Here is a 21,740-nt window from a genome sequence, read left to right on the forward strand (position 1 = left end):
GTGTGACTGAATGGGAACAAACCCCTTTTTTAGTACATTTTAACACTTGGCTAGATACTGCATAATTATTTTTCTTCATCCATATTCATCAATCTTCTAAGTCTTCAAAAAGAGGAGGTACTCAATTCGACCGTATTTTTATGCAGACCTTCCTCGACAAGATTCCTCACGATTCACCATCCATCAGAGCGTGGGTTAGGTATCATAATGTTTTCCTCATCTTAGCGTGCCGTGTGGCTCCCGGCACCAATAAAAAAAGAATAGGACCACTCCATCTCGTTCTCATGGATGTTGTAAAGGACCACTCCCTCTCTTGAGATTGAGTTAGCCTAGAAGTAAGTTTGAGACTTATGTAACGAGATACTAACTCAACGATACTATATTTATTCATACTTATTTTATAATACTTACTCACATATTCATACTTATAAATGTGCCGTGAGGTTCCCGGCACCCATAAAAAGGAATAGGCCACTCCATCTCGTTCCCATGGATGTCGTAAAAGGCGATTAAGGGATAGGGCTTATAAACTTAGGATTCTTATTTCAGGCGATGGACTAGCAACCTGTCACTATTTGAATATCAATTCTAACATAAAGCCAAATAGATGAACATGGCCTATCGATCTCTTCAAGACTGTCGGCTCTGTCTACATATAGACGTGACTATATGAACGAATGAATGAATGTAGTATGTTGTTCAGTTCAGTGTGAGAAGAGTGTGATGTTTTCCTAGAGGCGACTGTTCTTAATGACTTCCGCTATAAATAACAATGACTCTGTCACGAAGTCAATGTTTATTTTAATTACATAGTTAAAATATGGCAGACATTTTTAAAATAGATACATATTTGTTCAGCTTGTTGCCAGTTTACGTTCTTTACGGAACATATAATTAAACACGCATGATACGCACATTAAAACATAAACAAAACATATAATGACGTCTGTATGCCCTGCGGGGTAGGCAGAGCCAACAGACATCAAAAGACTGATAGGGAATGCTCAGCCGTTTGGTTTGGAATGATAGAATTGAGATTCAAATAGTGACAGGTTGCTAGCACATCGCCTTAAATAAGAATCCCAAGTTTATAAGCCTATCCCTTAGCCACCTCTTACGACATCCATGGCAAACTAGATGGAGTGGTCCTGTTCTTTTTATTTAATATTGGTGCCGGGAACCACACGGCAAAGAGGAAGAAGATTCAACTTCTAATACTTCTCCTTTAAACTTGGTGAGATAAATATCTACACGCAAAATTATCCCAAAAAACGGCGTCTGAATATTTCAACTTTTTGTAAAGTTAAAAAGTTCATGAGGAAATAATTCGTAAAAGTTTTGATTTTCCCCCAAAGTCTCCCCTAAGTGGGTATACTAACAGCTGTATTCAAATTTGTGCCGCGCGGGTCTTGAATCTTCCGAGAATAATAGAGATGTGTAACTCGTGAGCGATTCGTTAAAAAGATATATGTATATCCGTGAACTACGATGAGTGATTGAATCATTCAATTCATTAATACATCTTTAAATCCCTTATCCTTGATAAATTAGCTGTGCCCGCGACTCCGTCCGCGTGATATAGTTATTTTGAGCATCATTGAAGCCCTAAAGGTTGAATAATTTTCCCCGTTTTTTTTTCACATTTTCCATTATTTCTTCGCTCCTAATAGTTGAAGCGTGATGTTATATAGCCTAAAGCCTTCTTCGATAAATAGTCTATTCGACACAAAAATATTTTTTCAACTTGAACTAATAGTTCCTGAGATATGCGCGTTCAAACAAACAAACAAACTCTTCAGCTTTATAATATTAGATAGTATAGACGCGAAAAATTTGTCTGCCTATTCATACCGCTTTAACAGAATTTGAATCTCAATTCTATCATTAGCTGAAAGTGGCATAAATTCTGATTTTCACAACAAACCTTACCATTTTTACATACATTCCAACATATAGTCACGTCTATATCACTTGCGGGGTAGACAGAGCCAAAAGACTTGAAAAGACTGATAGGCCACGTTCAGGTTTTTGGCTTGATGATATAATTGAGATTCAAATAGTGATAGGTTGCCAAGGCTAGCCTATCGCCTAAAAGAATAATCCCAAGTTAATTTGAGACCTATGTAACGAGTAAGATAGGCTTATACTATCCCTTACTCGCCTTTTACGACATCTATGGTAAAGAGTGGTCCTATTCTTTTTTATTGGTGCCGGTAACCACACGGCAACCATTTTAAAGAAAAACCTATCCTTTCCTTTGGTCGTTGAAATGCAATTACGAATGGCCGCAGAGTTCTCAAACGGCTTTTAGCGCGATAGAATATTTCATTGGACGCAATGTGAGATGCTTTGAAGCGTAGATTGTATCACTTCGGACGATATTACATTATTTTTAACCCACGATACAATAAGAGGGTTTGTACTGATATTTAAAACTCGACCTATATCTATACTAATATTATAAAGCTGAAGAGTTTGTTTGTTTGTTTGTTTGAACAAAATAATCTCAGGAACTACTGGGTCGAATTGAATAGGGGGAAGGGGAATGGGGAAGAGATGTAGTGGTCCTATTCTTTTTTCATTGGTGCCGGGAACCACACGGCACAATTATGAATATTAAATAAAATCCACTCAGTATTTAAAAATACATTATATATTTCACTAAAATATTTACACTATTTACTTACTTAAACTTATAATTGCTTATAATAAACCCGTTTATTATAAATTCCATGAAACATACATTTTATTATGTAAACCCCTCTGTGGCGTAGTGTTAAAATTCTTTCTTTAGAATTAGAAATTTCTGATTTGATTCTCGGTCAGGTCAAGATGTAATTTACTTTTCTGACGTTTCTTAATGTTTAAATATACATTAAGTAAGCGCCAACTACCATTTTTTTTCTTAAATTACACACAAATTCTTAAGATTTGAAGAGGGCAAAACTTTTATTAAAAATACCTAAGTCAAATTTTTAACACTAATTTTGTTGAAAGATATAAATATGTATATCTAAAATACAGTATTAAAAGAAATTAATTATACCATTTGTTATTTAATTTCGTATTTTATTTCCATTGGTATAAATTAATTTAGAAATTATTATTTTTTTTTTATAAAAAAAGAAAGGTCAAGATTATTTACCCAACTTTAATAATAAACAGCGCCATCTATTATCGAATCCTGAAACCTTTTAGTTCGGGCGGCAAAGGATGCGGAAGTAAGTTTGTTTGTTAGTTTATTACCTCTTCACGTATTATCTACTAAACTAATCTTTAAATTTCGCGTATGTATAATTAAAAGTCTGGAAAAGGGCAGAAGTTATGTATATTATCCGGTTGTAATCCCGGTAAAAACAATAGTTCTTGTAGCATTTTCGATAAACCCGTATTATTTTATAAGTGGCGCTTGACATTCGCGCGGGCGAAGCCGCGGGTTAACTAATAGTAGTCATTAAATACAGCGCAATCAATCCACAAACGCAAACATTACAGAAGAATTTCAAGTTCTTGCGGCGAAAGGAATGATTTTAATTACTTAATTATTATATACAGCGCCATCTATGCACAAACACGAACACTACGGCAGAATCTCAAGTTCTGGCGGCAATGGAATGCTTTTCATCATGGCGAACCGTTTCAGGGCGTCATATTTGCCGCGCAAAGCGTCAATTTCTTCGCGTATTCTCGTGTTTTCTTCTTGCATCATTTCCATGTCATGCCATTCCTGAAAAAAATATGAAGATTTCATTTCATATAATATCAAACACCAGCTGCGCTAAAGGCGTCGCTCCCGTAAAAAATTTGGGACTTTTTATTTCGAAATTACCTAGTTTTTAACATGGAAATTTCGAGATAAAAAGTCTATTTAAGTATGGCTAATAATAAACTTGTTATTCTTCTTTTATTTGATGACCTATCATTAAGCCAAACAGCTGAACGTGGCCATTCAGTCTTATCAATATTGTTGGCTCTGTCTACCAAGCAAGGGATATAGACCTGACCATATGTATGTATGTATGTTTGTGAAGGATAAACACATGATTGTATGTACATATTTAGATAAGGGAGAAAAACAAGATTCAACTGCATTCCATTATGGTTCAACTTATATTCCGGGCACAGTACCTGACTCTTCTCAGTCTCAAGCTCGTCTTTCTGCTCGATACGTTTAATACGGCACGAGGCTGCGTACCCCCTGTTCTTGAGCGTTCTACGACGCTGTTTCATTCTGAAAATTAAAATAAGAATCTTAGAAAATATAAATAGGAATCTTTGGAAATATACATAAGAATCTTTGGAAATATACAAAAGAATCTTTGGAAATATAAATATGAATCTTAGTAAATGTAAATGAGAAACATATCTATTTACTTGTCGTTGCCCACGACTTCGTTCGCCAATCTGATTACTGACAATCTTAATTTTATTGAAAAACATACATATGTATGTATGTTTAATCACGTCAATATCACTAGCAGGGTAGACAGAGCCACCAGTCTTGAAAAGACTGATAGGCCACGCTCAGCTGTTTGGCTTAGTGATAGAATTAAGATTCAAATAGTGACAGGTTGCTAGCCCATCGCCTAAAAGAGGAATCCCAAGTTTATAAGCCTATCCCTTAGTCGCCTTTTACGACATCCGTGGTAAAGTGGTCCTATTTATTTTTTTAATGATGCCGGAACAACACACGGTACTATTTTTATATTATGGATTACAATAAAACATACCTAACAATCTGATCCCTCGTCAAGCCTCTCATCTTGAGCTGCCGGTTGAGGTCCCGCACGGAGATGGAGACCAGCTCGTCATCGCTGATCTCAGCACACGGGGTCGGTGAGAGTGGAGCCTGAAAAAAGATATAAATAAATCATGACAATTTGGATCCTGAAATAAGATATGACAATTTGTATTTGAATAAGTATTCATTTTGAAATTTCAAATTTCATTTTGATTTCACATTAAAAGTTGAAGTTAAATTAATTACTAGCAACTTAATTTACTGCTGCTTCCAAAGCGTCAGTGGAGAAGAAGCGGTAACAAAATGCGCTGCAGCATTTTCTTTAACAATGTCAACTTCACAATTATAAAAACTTAGAATTAGAATAGAAATGTAGATGAGAGTATAAATTGTTATGATTAATATACTAATATAGAAATATTATTTTATAATATTTAGGTTCTAAATAAAAACACAATACATTAAATAGTCCTTTTTGCTGTTTCACAAAGGTATGGTATTAATCAAACCATACCATAAATCCGTTTTCATTGTACAAGTTCCCTTGTCCTTTGACAAAGGCCTCCACCATTAGTTTCCCAGTTTTTATTTTGCTGTAATCACATCTTTAGGTTCTTTTCCTTCTTCATCTATTTCATATACTAGCTTTGCCCGTGACTTCGTCCGCTTGGAATAGTTATTTTGGGCATCATCGAAGCCGTCAAGAATGAATAATTTTCCCCATTTTTTTCACATTTTCCATAATTTCTTTGCTCCTTATAGTTACAGCGCAATGTTATATAGCCTTAAGCCTTCCTCAATAAATGGTCTATTCAACGCAAAAAGTACCAGTAGTTCCTGAGATTAGCGTGTTCAAACAAACCAACAAACTGTTCAGCTTTATAATATTAGTATAGATAAAGCTCATATATATATATAATTTTAGTGCATTTGACCTGTTGGTGCGCAGGATGAGGCATAAGGTGGTGCACGAAAGCTTAAATAATACGTATTCACTTTTGCCTTGAAAATAAAAGGAGAGGAGTGGCATTTGCACTCAGCACCAACCAGCCTCCATCGCCAGAGACACGGTGTCGCCGCGCTGTAGACTAGCGCGGACATGTTAGGCATAACATTTTGAGACAAACAATTTTATGTTTGTTTACATTACAACTTTGACAGTTAGAAAATAAACATTCAATTACTTACATTACGACAGGAAAAACTAAATCATGAGAGGCTTCAATATGAGCAGAATACAGAATTCTAAAGGGAAATCAATAGAATGCGCCGTTTTAATGGTTAAAGCATGACTTGCACTTTTCGTGGAATTGTCCAGAAACCACTTATTTTTGTACTTAATTTTTATTCAAACAAGAAATGTTTGATAAATTGAAGTTTCTATAAGTTATTTCACTCACCATTAGCGCTTTCCGAACGCCCAGCTCTTTTAAATCATGAGGCATAATAAGTTTTTGGGGTCACAAATCGAATCGGGGCACCTCGTTATAACTTATAACCAGATTTTGCACTTTCCACGTAGTTCAATTGTTATGTTATACAGTCGTCACACCTTTGTTGATAAAATCAATAGAATATTCACGAGTGAATTTTGTTTTTTCGAGGCTTTTTCTTTTCTTTCGTCTCGTCCGAAAATAGATAGAACTTGACCTAGTTGACGTGATGTTGTTGAAGTAACGTCAATTTGCGATGACAATGACATGTTGATAAAGTTGAGCCAAGAACAAGAAGCTTAGAATGATCCTGCGAATGGAGTAACTAATTACCAGACTACGGCAAAGCAAAAAGGAGGGTCATGATTTTAACCTGTATATGCGGGTATGGTATGGTCATCTGTTTCCTCACAACTTATTATTTTAATCAGATATATGACGGTATAGCCATGACCGCATGACAATAGCAAAAATTGTAATTATATTAAATAACATAAAATACATACCCCTCCGGGAAAGAGGCGTGATTTTATGTTATGTTATTGTTATGTTAACATAAAATCAAAGTGGCATGCAACCACGGCTATCCTTAACACATATTTCTATCAATATGACGTATAAATAGTTTTAACATAACAATTTAGGGGAGAGTATTTCCTTGTTTCGTACATTTATAGTGTTTTAGTAGACGAGTTTTGGTTTTTAAACCTTCTATTGTTAATGTTTTACTTTTGCGGTGACCATTATTATTTAATTTATCTTCTATAAATAAGGAAGTTATCATAAAATATTTCAAAAAAAATTCAAAACTACAACAAAAATATTTTTGGGAAAAATTATGTAGATATATAAAACATTTTTAATTTTGATAACTTATGTGTATTTAAGTGACAATATCACATTTCCATGGTAGTAATTATATAGTCACAAAGTTCTCAAACGTAGCTCACGGATGGCACGGACGGAGATTAAAATACTCGCAAAAAGACACGACACGAACCGTAACAAAGGTAATACGAGAGTACAATGTACATTTTATACGTGTATCCAAACGCGTTGTTTTTTTTTCTTGTTTTTGACAAGCCAAGCCAGCCATCCGCTTTTTTTTTATTCTTCTAAGAATTTCGTTTGGTGAGAGTGTTTTCAATAGAATAAAAGTGTTCGTTATCATATTATAAATTTTTATAGTGTCACCATTGTCCCAAAATGGCTAAACGGAAAAATAAACCACTAATTGATTCAGATTCTAGCAGCGAGTGTTCAGATTTGGATTCGGTAAGCTTCGATTAAGTTTTCCTAGGTTAGAACTTAATGTCTAGACATACAAAAATTTCAGTTATTCGCTTGTATCCAGGCCAAGATCAATGTTGCGATGCTCTATATTCATCTAATGCGCAATAACTGAGAAATGTAACTTACATCGCAATTCGGGGTAGCAAATTCTCTCTCATATTTATATCTTAAAAATTTGTAAGAAATTTTCCTGCTTGCACCAATTTACTTTCAAAATCGTAAGCTCTACAATGGCTTCTCATCGAATGAGTCATGTGAAATTAGATTAAAACATCTTTTTGTCCGCTGTAAACGTTATTTTTATGGAATAAACTTATGTAAATATTTTTGTTGTCATTTAATGTCATGTGTTATTTTTCGTTTTATTGTTCATATTAAGAAATTGCGCACTTCTCAATCAGAACTGAGCCAAGACAGCCAACATAAATGTATGTTCAAAAATCTGTTGTTATGTAATCCCAGACTTTCACTTTAGGCTAGAAATTTTGAGTCATTGATCTTGGTTTGTGTTTTTTGATAAATCACATTTTAAGGTTACTTTTGCAGTGTTTTTATTTTGTGGTGATTTTTTGTCTATGGTCTACAATAGGATGTATGTAATAAATAAGTTTTTTTTTTAATTTATATATTATCAGAATCTATTGTCTCATCAAGTAAAAATTAATATGTTTACTTGGTCCTAGAGAGCTAAGACTTACATACATAAAATCACGCCTCTTTCCCGGAGGGGTAGGCAGAGACTACCTCTTTCCACTTGCCACAATCTCTGCATACTTCTTTAGCTTCATCCACAATCAGCTAGGTATTATAAAATCAAACAATGTGAAATTTATTGTTCCCTAAGCCATTGAAGATTTTGATAATTAAGAAAATTATATATATAACTAGCTGTCCCCGCAAACATTGTTTTGCCATATATATAATTTTTAAGTTATTTCAAGTTAAAAAAAATGTTTTAACGGACAACCCTTTACACAAAGGGGTATGAAAAATAGATGTTGGCCGATTCTCAGACCTACTCGATATGCATACAAAATTTCATGAGAATCGGTCAAGCCAATGAACAATGTGTCACAAGAATCTATATTAATATTATAAAGCTGAAGAGTTTGTTTGTTTGTTTAAACGTGCTAATCTCAGTAACTCCTGGTTCGAATTAAAAAATTCTTTTTGTGTTGAATAGACCATTTATCGAGGAAGGCTTTAGGCTATATAACATCACGCTGCAACTATTAGGAGCGAAAAAATAATGGAGAATATGAAAAAAATATGGGAAAATTATTCATCCTTGAGGGCTTCAACGATGCAAGAATAACTATTCCAGATGCAAGAATAACACGGGCACAGCTAGTTTTATATATAACATTATCATACTTAAAATGCGGGTCCTCTCTTATTGATTTTGTCCTTGGAGGGTACCGCTTGAAACAGTCAGATAGTACTATAACTGAACTAGTCATACAGATTTCTAAGCCATCAGTCCTTTTTCCTCACATTTCTTTTTCTTAGCTTTTGCCCTGTATATACATCAAATTCTTAGTACATACATCAGTTTGTGTGCTAACTGATGCTCTTACGGTGAGGGAAAACATTGTGGAAACATGCACATTCAGGCAATTGGATTTATAACCGTGATCCAATATGTGTTAGATTCTACTGCAAAACATAAATGTTTGGATCGTGGTCAGAAGGTGCATCTGGATTACTCTACAGAGACGTGAGTATGTCCCGAGACAAACACTTTGAAGAAGAATAACATACATACATATGGTCACGTCTATATCCCTTGCGGGGTAGATAGAGCCAATAGTCTTGAAAAGACTGAATGGCCACGTTCAGCTATTTGGCTTAATGATAGAATTGAGATTCAAATAGTGACAGGTTGCCTACAAAAGTACAACTTGTTGACCTAAAAAAGAATCCCAAGTTTGTAAGCCTATCCCTTAGTCGCCTTTTACGACATCCATGGGAAAGAGATGGAGTGGTCCTATTCTTTTTTGTTGTATTGTTACTGGGAACCACACGGCACAGAATAACACTTTGAAGAAGAAGATTGAGCACAATTCTGTTCTTCACAATTTTTATTATGACACAAGAAAATAGTAATAAATGTTATTTTTTTTTTCTAGCAATTTCTTAACCTAGCCAAAAAGAAAAAGAAAGGGGATTCCCCCCCGCCTTCGAAGTCCAAAGCTCAGTCGCCTCAGTCCTCAGATAGCGAGTCTGACTATGATGATGATAAAAAGAACTGTAAGTACACATCTATTAGATAAATTATTGTTTGTTTCACTCATACACAACCTTAATTAACATTTAAAATATAAAAGACAGGTTGCTAACCCATCGCTTAAAAGAATCCCATGTTTATAAGCCTATCCTGTAGTCACCTTTTACGACATCCTTGAGAAAGAGGTGGAGTGGTCCTATACTTTTTTTTATAACTATTTGAATTGCAATTCTATGATTAAGCCATGCTGAATGTGGCCTATCAGACTTTTCAAGACTGTCGGCTCTGTTCTGTATAATTGTAGCTCACACACAATATATGTATATATGAAAACAATAATAAACTTCTGCTTGTGCATTTTTGACATGACATTAATATGTACAGTGTGTACATATCTTAATTAATCATAATTTATTTGATGAAATATTCATATTGAAATCATTAGTTACATACATATATACATATAGTCACGTCTATATCCCTTGCGGGGTAGACAGAGCCAACAGTCTTGGGCAGACTGACAGGCCTTGTTCAGCTCTTTGGCTTGATCTCTTCTTCTACACATGCGCTTTGGAAGCGGTAGTAGTTATAATTAGATTTAAATGATGTGATCTCAATAAGTTACCACTTATACAAGGTACCCCTTGTATCCAATTTTGAAAATAAATTGTAGGAATTATAGTTACAAAAAAATTCCAAATTCCTACAGAGATAGAAGGAGAAAAGAGGAAAGAAATAATCAATATCTTCCCTTTGGTGGCGGTCGAGCCGAATCATCGCTCCCGCTACACCTACATAAATCAATTCTATACATACATACATACATATACATATGATCACGTCTATGTCCCTAGCGGGGTAGACAGAGCCACCAGTCTTGAAAAGACTGATAGGCCACGCTCAGCTGTTTGGCTTAGTGATAGAATTGAGATTCAAATAGTGACAGGTTGCTAGCCCATCGCCTAAAAGAGGAATCCCAAGTTTATAAGCCTATCCCTTAGTCGCCTTTTACGACATCCGTGGGAAAGAGATGGAGTGGTCCTTACTTCTTTTTTGTAATGGTTTGTTTCTATTCTTTAATCAATTCCAGCAAAATCTTCATCGTCCGGCTCTGACTCAGAAAGCGATGCGGCCAGCAACGCTTCCAGCAAAGTCCAGTCGAGGAACAGCCGGAGAGCATCCACGGACCACTCTGACGATGGTCAACATAAGGAGACCAAGAGTGATGTTAGAAAAAGCACAGACAGCGCTGGTTCGGCTAAAAAGGATACGTATAGCGAACCTGAGGAAGGTGAGTTTGGTGGAAAAATAACATCTCAACTTAGTTTTTTATAAGATCTTAGATCACAAGGGCAATAAAAGCTATGAACGGGGTTAATAGCATAGACTTGTTCAACTGTACTTTGACTGAGTTCACAAGAGCTATGTTATATGAATTATCCTCATAAGTACACAAATAATTTGATTAATATAATTGTAATGTAATTAGCTACTCTATCGCATTGGGTAACACTGTAATGATAGGGTTGGTTATTGTCAATAAATAAATAAATAAATAAATTTTAAATGCGAATGTGGCGACATCTATGCGCCACAAGTCACAAAAATTAAAAAATCACGCAACGCTGTCAATCGAAAACAGCGAGAAATTCAAATCGCGCAAGCAAAGGTTTCACGGATTGGAGCTATATATACAACTTCCGACACAATATATTTGTTTGTTTATTTCATTTGTAATATCTTTATTGCATAGAAATTTACACAGTAACAAGAAAATAGTACAAAGTTATAAAATAAACAAATCACTAGCAATGGCGGACTTATCCCATAAAGGGTCTCGTCTGTCGCGCGGTTCCCCAGGCACAACATCTAGCCTGGCTGAAGATATTCCCTTTGGTGGCGGTCGAGCCGAAACATCGCTCTTGCTACACGAATGTTAGTTTATTTGTTGTCTCGTAAATTCAATGCAGAGGTCGTGGCAAGTGGCCACGTTTAGCTGTTAGGCTTAATGATAGAATTGGGATTCGATTAGCAACAGGTTGCTAGACCATCGCCTGAAAGAAGAATCGCAAGTTTATCGCATCCCTTAGGCGCATTTTACGACATGCATGGAAAAGAGATGGAGATATATGTATATTATAAACTTCTTCTTTCTTCTTCTTCTTTAAGGCGACCTGCTAGCAACCTGTCACTTTATATGAATCTCAATTCTATCAGTAAGACAAACGGCTGAACGTGGCCTATCTGTATTTTCAAGATTGTTCGCTCTGTCTACCCTGCAAGGGAAATAGACGTGATTTTATGTAGGTATGTAAATTTTGCAACTTCTTCAACAGGTGAAGTGTCATCGCATTCGTCTGACAACGACTCCATTGATTCTGAAGAGGAATTTGATGACGGGTAAGAACCTTATCTTAAGGTGATAAGGGAATGTTGTGATGTGAAAGAAGATGTAGTTACAGGAATAGAAAAGGGTATGTTAAGATGGTTCGGTCATGTGGAGAGGATGAATGAAAGCAGGTTGACTAAGCAGATATACAAGGAGAGTGTGGAGGGAAAGGTCGAATTTTGAAATGAATGAATGAATTGATCAAATTAAGGACGTCCTGGTAAAGGGTCAGGTCGAGAGTACCCGAAACCGCCGAGCTTGCATGGAGAGAGTTATGATTTTGGATGAAGCGAAGGAAGTGTGCAGAGATCGTGGCAAGTGGAAAGAGGTAGTCTCAGCCTACTCCTCCGGGAAAGAGGCGTGATTTTATGCATGTATGTATGTAAGAACCTTACTATTAACTAATTACGCCCAGGTAAAATGCAGGTCAGCGATCGTTGCGAACAACTAGTAACAATAATATTATCTTATTTCGAAGCGCGCCGTGTTAAACCTCGTGGTCGTGTTAGCGGGGTAGACATCCAAAATTCACATGACTCTGAGCGAGATGGAGATATGTAGATGGAAATGTTTGGAAGTCCGCCGTGATGCCGTGTGGTTCCCGGCACCATTAGAAAAAAGAATGGGACCACTCCATCTCTTTCCCATGGATGTCGTAAAAGGCGACTAAGGGGTAGGCTTATAAACTTGCGATTATTATTTTAGGTGACGGGCTACCAACCTGTCACTATTTGAGTCTCAATTCTATCACTAAACCAAACAGCTGAACGTGACCTATCAGTCTTTTCAAGACTGTTGGCTCTGTCTACCCCGCAAGGGATTTATACGTAATTATATGTATGTATGTATGTTTCCAGTTACGACGAGAACCTAATGGGCGATGATGAAGATAGGAAACGTTTGGCGGCCATGTCAGAGAAAGAGAGGGAACAGGAGATATTCAAACGCATAGAGAGGAGGGATCTGCTGAAAACGAGGTTAGTACAAAAAACTTTAAAAATCTCCAAGCATCAAAATTCACACGCATCAGCTTAATGATAAGGGATATAGACGTGACCAATATGTATGTATGTAACCTGTACTTAATGACATTGACATAGGGATTTTCAAGGCGAGAGCGAATACTAAAAATATACTATATACGAAGACTATACTATATATAGTGGAAAGAGGTAGTCTCTGCCTACCCCTCCGGGAAAGATGCGTGATTTTATGTATGTATGTATGTATGTATATACGATGACTATTTGGAGATTGCGTGCGCCATCTCGCTTATCACCAGGATGATTGAGGTCAAGCGCACTTAAATTGAATAGAATAGATTTATTTTCAAAACTGGATACAAGGTATCACTTATTGACGTCACATCACTTGAAACTAATTATAAGCGCACGTGTAGAAGAAGCGGCGGAACAAACTTAATTGTAATGTAATAGTACTTAATTGAATTGTAATTAATTTTTTTTATAATTTAACACAAAAAAAATAACGGCCTCTGTGGCGCAGCGGTAGTGCACTTGTCTGTGTCACCGGAGGTCCCGGGTTCGAATCCCGGCCAGGGCATGATGAGGAACGAACTTTGACTGATTGTCCTGGGTCTTGGATGTTTATCTATACAAGTATTTATTATAAAATATAGTATCGCTGAGTTAGTATCTCGTAACACAAGTTTCGAACTTACTTCGAGGCTAACTCAATCTGTGTTATTGGTCCAGTATATATGTTACAGATAAAACTAGTTTTTAGTTAAAACGCGTTTTCCCTAGTTAGAACTAGTTTTTACTAAATGCCTTTGTTAAAACTAGAATTAACTAATGCTCAAAATTAAATATCAGTTAGAAGGAGTTCTGTCTAGACGCGTTTTTCCGAAGAGAGCCAGTTAAAACTGTTCCGACCAAGGTCAAAAAGGTGTCTCTGCAAGAAAAATGGTTGCCTTTGTAACACAAAGTGCCACGAGAGTTTGTCTTGTAATAACAAGTAGATCCTCATCCTTTTTATAAATTAAAAGATTGTTTAATTTTTCTATTGTATTTAGTTTTAACTGGCTCTCTTCGGAAAAACGCGTGTTGTCTAGACAGAACTCGTTCTAACTGATATTTAATTTTGAGCATTAGTTAATTCTAGTTTTAACAAAGGCATTTAGTAAAAACTAGTTCTAACTAGGGAAAACGCGTTCTAACTAAAAACTAGTTTGAACTGTAACATATATATTATATATTTAATATATTATAATTTGCAGATGGGAAATAGAAAGGAAACTGCGTTTGGCGAAACGCAACGCCGCTGAGCGTTCAGCGTCCCCTGGGGAGATCGCAAGGAGGAGGGAGGCTAGAAAGAGACGGAAAGCCATCAGGGACTCTAGGCAGAAGGAGAGAATGAGACAGGAGAAGAAGGGTGAGTTTGTTTATTAACATCTTTAATGATGAGCCGTCAAATTACGGATTTTATCTTATTTTTGAAAGTTGCACCTCTCCTTGGGAGATAGGCAGGAGGAAGGAGGCTAGAAAGAGACGGAAAGCCATCAGGTACTCGAGGCAGAAGGAGAGAATGAGACAGGAGAAGAAGGGTGAGTTTGTTACATACATATATGGTCACGTCTACATCCCTTGCGGGGTAGACAGAGCCAATAGTCTTGAAAGACTGAACGGCCACGTTTAGCCACTTGGGCCAATTATAGAATTGAGATCCAAACAGTGACAGGTTTCCAGCCCATCGCCCAAAAAAGAATCCCAAGTTTGTGAGCCTATCCCTTAGTCGCCTTTTACAACATTCATGGTAAAGAGATGGAGTGGACCTAATCTTTTTTGTATTGATGCCACACGGTTGTTCTTTTAGTTTCTTTACTAACATCTTTAGTAATGAGCCGTCAAATTATGGTATTTATCTTATGAAAGAGAAGCTAGGCGAGAAAGAGACGGAAAGCCATCAGAGACTCGAGGCAGAAGGAGAGAATGAGACAGGAGAAGAAGGGTGAGTTTGTTTATTAACATCTTTAATGATGAGCCGTCAAATTATGGTATTTATCTTATGAAAGAGAAGCTAGGCGAGAAAGAGACGGAAAGCGAACAGATACTCGAGGCAGACGGAGAGAATGAGACAGGAGAAGAAGGGTGATATACATTTGTATTTTGTGCAATGAAGTTTAAAGTGCCGTGTGGTTCCCGGCACCAATACAAAAAAGCATAGGACCACTCCATTTCTTTCCCATGGACGTCGTAAAAGGCGACTAAGGGATAGGCTTACAAACTTGGGATTTCTTTTTAAGGCGATGGGCAAGCAACCTGTCACTATTTGAATCTGAATTTTATCTTAAAGCCAAATAGCTGAACGTGGCCTAAGTGGCAGTCTTTGCAAGACTGTTGGCTCTGTCTACCCCGCAAGGGATATAGACGTGATTGATGTATGTATATATGTTTGGTCCAAAGGTTCGACCGGCAGAGAAGTGCCTTGTGGTTTTAAGTCCACCTGTTGTCAACTTTTTACATGCACAAAGTTTGAATTAATTAATACTAATATTATAAAGCTGAAGAGTTTGTTTTGAATGAAAAATTCTTTTTGCGTCGAATAGACCGTTTATCGAGGGAGGCTTTAGGCTATATAAAACATCACGCTGCAACCATAAGGAGCGAAGAAATAATGGAAAATGAGAAGAAAAATAAATAATAGTTTAAAAAAACTAAAAAACTACGCTTTTATTGCTAATCAAACTAAAAAATAGAAAATAAAAATTAATGACAAAGGAATTCAGTAGTAGCAAGTCGAACAATCAGTTATAGTCAGTTGTAGTAGTAATTACCTCGGATTAAAATTATAACAAAATTAAATTTATAAACAAAACAATTTAAATCAGAGTAAAAAGCGTAGTGTATTTTTGTAAATTTAGTTGTTCAATTTTCATTTATTACTTTTGTTTTATTACTTATATATTTTTTATTGTTTTAAAATATTCTACTAATTCTACTATGGTTTCTAATGGTAATTCTAAATGGAGCAATGCGATGAAATAAAGAAGCCTCAGGTTAATAGTAACATTATATGGAAATATATTACATCTCTTTTTGACTCATTATACGTCAGAACTTCTTGGTTTCTTGTATGGAGATTACTGGCACTGGTGCTATCTCTGTCTCTCTTACTCTCATACGAAGGATCTAAAAATGAATTTATTAATCCTGGCAGTTTTAATAAGGATTATGAGAAACTCTTATCAAAATATTGCATTGTCATCGGTCCTTGATACGTGTGCAAAGTTCCAAGTTGATCAGACGTTTAGAAATCAGTGAAAATTAAGCTCAAAGATTCCGTTACATACATACATACATACATACATACAACCCAAGCTAATAAAAGCGTAGTAAAAACCGGGGGAAACTTATTCATCCTTGAGGGCTTCAATGATGCCCATAATAACTATTACACGCGGACGAAGTCGCGGGCACAGCTAGTTCAAATAAAGAGGAAACTGTGCCAACGTTTATATTATGACACTCCTACTATCAATTGTGTGTTTAAACATACATACATACATACATACATAAGTAAGTAAGGACTGACATCCAAATATTTGTAGGCAGAATGCATGTACTTAATTATATCGTGACCATCTGATTGTAAAAATTGTATTCTAACAAATAAATTCTATCATTAACCCGTACAACTACGATACGTGGCCACACAGTGTTTTCAAGGCCATTGGCTCTGTCCTCCCCGCATGACGTGATAATATGTATGTATGTATAGCATTTAAATAGACTTAAAAACTTTGTCATCATTGTGTTGGTAAAAAACATACATACATATAATCACGTCTATATCCCTTGCGGGGTAGACAGAGCCAACAGTCCTGAGCGGACTGATAGGCCACGTTCAGCTATTTGGCTTTAAGATAGAATTGAGATTCGAATAGTGACAAGTTGCTAGCCTATCGCCTAAAAAAAGAATCTCAAGTTTGTAAGCCTATCCCTTAGTCGCCTTTTACGACATCCATGGGAAAGAGATGGAGTGGTCCTATTCTTTTTTGTATTGGTGACGGGAACCACACGGCAAAAAAAATTGTTTTTTTGTTCTCTTAATATCAGAATCATACAGGGTGACATTTAAAACAACTGCATTCTTTTAAACATAGACTATACCCATGCTTCTGAGCTGTTTGAGCCTTTTTTTATTTAAATTAAACGTCATCATTTTCACATTTAAAACACCCTCAAAAACCCTACGTCACACGCTTTATTAAAGACCAATACTACAAAAAGAAATTAAAACTAAACATGTAAATATATTCATCCTTGAGGGCTTCAATGATGCCAAAAATAACTATTACACGCGGACGAAGTCGCGGGCACAGCTAGTTCAGATAAAGAGGAAACTGTGCCAACGTTTATATTATGACACTCCTACTATCAATTGTGTGTTTAAACATACATACATACATACATAAGTAAGTAAGGACTGACATCCAAATATTTGTAGGCAGAATGCATGTACTTAATTATATCGTGACCATCTGATTGTAAAAATTGTATTCTAACAAATAAATGATTTGATTTGATTTGATAAGTAAATGCTTTATCACTACATAGTATAAAACAAAGTCGCTAATTTACTCTGTTTGTCTGTATGCTTAAATCTTTAAAATTACGCAACGGATTTTGATGCGGTTTTTTTGTAACAGGTAGAGTGATTCAAGAGGAAGGTTTCCATGTATATTTTTTTCCGAATTTTGCACCCGTGCGAAGCCGGGGGCGGGTCGCTAGTTGTTCACTTAAGGAGCACAGCACATAGTTAATATATATTGTGTTGTTTCAGAGCCGGAAGTGGAAAAGCAGAAGGAACCGGAGAAGGAGAAGGAACAGCCACCGCCCAGCCCCGGGGAGATACTGGACGACCAGAAGGATATGGGTGAGCGTCATCAATTAATTACAAAAGTACTCGATACAGTCACGTCTTTGTCTCTTGCGGGGTAGACAGAGTCAGTAGTCTTGAAAAGGCACAAAAGCCACTTCCGGTGTAGATACATATGTACATATAGTCACGTCTATATCCCTTGCGAGGTAGACAGAGTCGGGGAGATACTGGACGACCAGAAAGATATGGGTTAGCGTTCAATTAATTAGAAAAGTACTAGATACATATATAGAGTGAGAGATCACTATTTGACTCTCAATTCTATCATAAACCAGTATAGCTACGATATGTGGGCTCACAGTGTTTTCAAGACCAATGACTCTGTCCTCCCCGCATGACGTGATAATATGTATGTATGTGTAGCATCATAAACAGACTTAAAAACTTTGTCATCATGGCGTTGGTAAAAATATATATATATTTTTGTTCTCTTAATATCAGAATCATACAGGGTGACATTTAAAACAACTGCATCCTTTTAAACATACACTATACCCATGCTTCTGAGCTGTTTGAGCCTTTTTTTATTTAAATTAAACGTCATCATTTTCACATTTAAAACACCCTCAATAACTACGTCACACGCTTTATTAAAGACCAATACTACAAAAAGAAATTAAAACTAAACATGTAAATATGTGTGAAAAATAAATTATTTTTCTAGTATTAAGATCAAGTAAAGTACAGAGTTGTCGAGATCGCTCAGCTGAATGAATTGTGTCGTTGACCTCTGAATCTTACGCGTCGCTTTTCCGCCGGCCGGGGTGATATGACGTATTTAGGATCGTGGATTTTGATACTTTTATTTTTTTCATACTTTCTGAAATATGAACCGATATTTTTCTTTTAACGTTTTTAAATATCCTTTAGATTAGTACACTTAACAGTTAAATTTATGCAGTTGAATTAAAAGTCACCCTGTATAAACAGACTTAAAAACTTTGTCATCATTGCGTTGGTAAAAATTTTTTTTTTTGGTTCTCTCAATCACAGAATCATCGGAACGTTCCGTTTCACCGTTGTTCGGTGCCAAAACCGAGAGAAAACGGAACGTGGACGACAGGAGGCAGAACGCCATGGCCGCGCTGAGGGCGCAGAGAGACGCCAAAGCGACCAGGGTGGAGCACAAGCAGAAGAAGATGCAGATGGAGAAGAAGGATAAGGACGATGATGACGTGAGTGTTGAAAAAAAAATTAAAAAAAAAATTTTTTTTTTGTTAAAAAAATTTAAATAAATTTTTTTTTACATCTTCTTGGGCTTAGAAAATGGTCATGAAGAAACGTAATGACGGCTATAGTGTAAGTGGATTGAAAAAGAAAACAAATTGCTGATGTATGCGGGAAGCGTCGCAAGTAAATGAGTCACTAACTATCCCATCGGGGAAGAAGCGTGATTTTGTATATGTATGCAACACACACAGACTGTCACGTCTTTATCCTTTACGGGATGTACAGAGACTACAGTCTCTAAGACTGAAGTGCCACGTTCAAATATATGAATGTATAATACTGTATATATAAGTAACGCTATGGCCGCCCTGAGGGCGCAGAGAGACGCCAAAGCGACCAGGGTTGAGCACAAGCAGAAGAAGATGCAGATGGAGAAGAAGGATAAGGACGATGACGACGTGAGTGTTGAAAAAAAATTGAAAAAAAAAATTATTTTTTTTTTTTTTTTAAATTAAAAAAAATTTTTTTACTTCTTGGGCTTAGAAAATGGTCATGATGAAACGGAATGACGGCGATAGTGTAAGTTGATTGAAAAAAAGACTACAGTCTCTAAGACTGAAGTGCCACATTCAAATTCACACAGCTAAATGTGGCCTTTCAGTATTTTCAAGAATGTTTATACTGTCTACGCCGTTGGGGATATAGACGTGACTATCATCTATCATCATATGTATGTACACACATACATATGGTCACGTCTATATCCCTTGCGGAGTAGACAGAGCCAACAGTTTTGGCTTAATGACAGATTTGAGATTCAAACAGTGACAGGTTGCAAGCCCATCGCCTAAAAAAGAATCCCAAATTTGTAAGCCTATCCCTTAGTCGCCTTTTACGACACCCATAGGAAAGAGATGGAGTGGTCCTATTCTTTTTTGTATCGGTGCCGGTAACCACACGGCACATATATGTATGTTGTTGTTAAGACTTACTCAAATATCTGTTCCTAGGATGCGGACGCGGAAATAATAGGCGGTTCAAGCAAACAGAGTGTCAAGTTGAAAGCTTCGGATATATATTCAGACGATTCCGGCTCGGATTCCGACGATAACAAGTCTGCAGGTTCGTAAGTTTTTTTGGGGTTAACTTAACTACATAGATCCTACTACTATTATAAAGGCGAAAGTTTGTATGGATGTATGGATGTTTGTTACTCTTTCACGCAAAAACTACTGAACCGATTACCATGAAATTTGGTATGTAGGTAGCTGAAGACCCAGAATAACACATAGGCTACTTTTTATCCCGGAGTTCCCGCGGGATTGATAGGGTTTCCATGCGGACGAAGTCGCGGGCGGCCTCTAGTACTTACATAAAATCACGCCTCTTTCCCGGAGGGGTAGGCGGAGACTACCTCTTTCCACTTGCCACGATCTCCGCATACTTTCTTCGCTTCATCCACATTCAAAACTCTCTTCATGCAAGCTCGCCGGTTTCGGGTACTCTCGACCTGACCCTTTACCAGGACGTCCTTAATTTGATCAAGATACGTTCGTCTACGATTGTGTATTATTATTCTATACAATTTAATTTAATGCTAACACACACTCGTCCTGATCCCAGGTCGCCAGCTTGGTGTCTGCATTTATTACAGTAATTCTAGTACAACAGTGCTACTTATTTCAAAAGAAATCTCTTCCAGTAGACCCGTAAGAGGAGAGATGAATTTTGGAGCGCTATGGCGTGTGCATAAATAACGTTTAACATATTTATAACTAGCGACAGGTTGCTAGTCTGTCGCCTAAAAGAAGAATCCCATGTTTATAAGCCTATCCCTTAGTCGCTTTTTACCACATTCATGAGAAAGATATGGAGTGATCCTATTCTTTCTTTTCAAATATATATATATATCACTCCATCTCTTTCCCATGGATGTGGTAAAAGTATATATATATATAAAGCCGGGGCGGGTCGCTAATATATGTATACTAGCGACCCGCCCCGGCTTCGCAAGTGTGCAAAATGAAAAAATTATACATAAAAACCTTCCTCTTGAATCACTCTACCTGTTACAAAAAACCGCATCTATAAAATCTGTTGCGTAATTTTAAAGATTTAAGCATACAGACAAACAGACTAAAATAGCGACTGTTTTATACTATGTAGTGATATTAGTTAGTACAGACCAATGCTATCACAATGATCGTGACCCCAGGTCGCCGCACTGTGTAGTGATATTAGTTAGTACAGACCAATGCTATCACAATGATCGTGACCCCAGGTCGCCGCACTGTGTAGTGATATTAGTTAGTACAGACCAATGCTATCACAATGATCGTGACCCCAGGTCGCCGCACTGTGTAGTGATATTAGTTAGTACAGACCAATGCTATCACAATGATCGTGACCCCAGGTCGCCGCACTATGTAGTGATATTAGTTAGTACAGACCAATGCTATCACAATGATCGTGACCCCAGGTCGCCGCACTGTGTAGTGATATTAGTTAGTACAGACCAATGCTATCACAATGATCGTGACCCCAGGTCGCCGCACTATGTAGTGATATTAGTTAGTACAGACC

The 21,740-nt window shown here is 36.7% G+C and overlaps 2 protein-coding genes across 2 annotated transcripts in view; one reads left to right on the forward strand and one right to left on the reverse strand.

Annotated features, from left to right (window-relative positions):
- Positions 1 to 2,635: 2,635 nt before the first annotated feature.
- On the reverse strand, positions 2,636 to 6,419 carry LOC106138985 (transcription factor MafK). Its single transcript, XM_013340313.2, has 4 exons — positions 6,142 to 6,419; positions 4,731 to 4,849; positions 4,129 to 4,231; positions 2,636 to 3,727 (listed from the first exon to the last, which is right to left on the reverse strand). Exons 1-4 carry the CDS (start codon positions 6,184 to 6,186, stop codon positions 3,581 to 3,583), a joined length of 414 nt encoding a protein of 137 aa, XP_013195767.1. The 5' UTR covers positions 6,187 to 6,419; the 3' UTR covers positions 2,636 to 3,580.
- An 843-nt stretch (positions 6,420 to 7,262) lies between these two features.
- Positions 7,263 to 21,740, forward strand: part of LOC106138982 (RNA polymerase-associated protein Rtf1) — a 30,843-nt gene continuing 16,365 nt past the window's right edge. The window contains exons 1-9 of the mRNA XM_060951969.1: positions 7,263 to 7,449; positions 9,597 to 9,717; positions 10,785 to 10,985; positions 12,031 to 12,094; positions 12,941 to 13,060; positions 14,323 to 14,477; positions 17,889 to 17,981; positions 18,981 to 19,162; positions 20,168 to 20,279. Of these exons, the coding sequence (XP_060807952.1) occupies positions 7,381 to 7,449; positions 9,597 to 9,717; positions 10,785 to 10,985; positions 12,031 to 12,094; positions 12,941 to 13,060; positions 14,323 to 14,477; positions 17,889 to 17,981; positions 18,981 to 19,162; positions 20,168 to 20,279 (1,117 nt within the window). The 5' untranslated portion in view covers positions 7,263 to 7,380. The remainder of the gene's footprint in view (positions 7,450 to 9,596; positions 9,718 to 10,784; positions 10,986 to 12,030; positions 12,095 to 12,940; positions 13,061 to 14,322; positions 14,478 to 17,888; positions 17,982 to 18,980; positions 19,163 to 20,167; positions 20,280 to 21,740) is intronic.

The sequence above is a fragment of the Amyelois transitella genome, chromosome 27 (assembly GCF_032362555.1).
Source record: "Amyelois transitella isolate CPQ chromosome 27, ilAmyTran1.1, whole genome shotgun sequence".
Taxonomy (NCBI): domain Eukaryota; kingdom Metazoa; phylum Arthropoda; class Insecta; order Lepidoptera; family Pyralidae; genus Amyelois; species Amyelois transitella.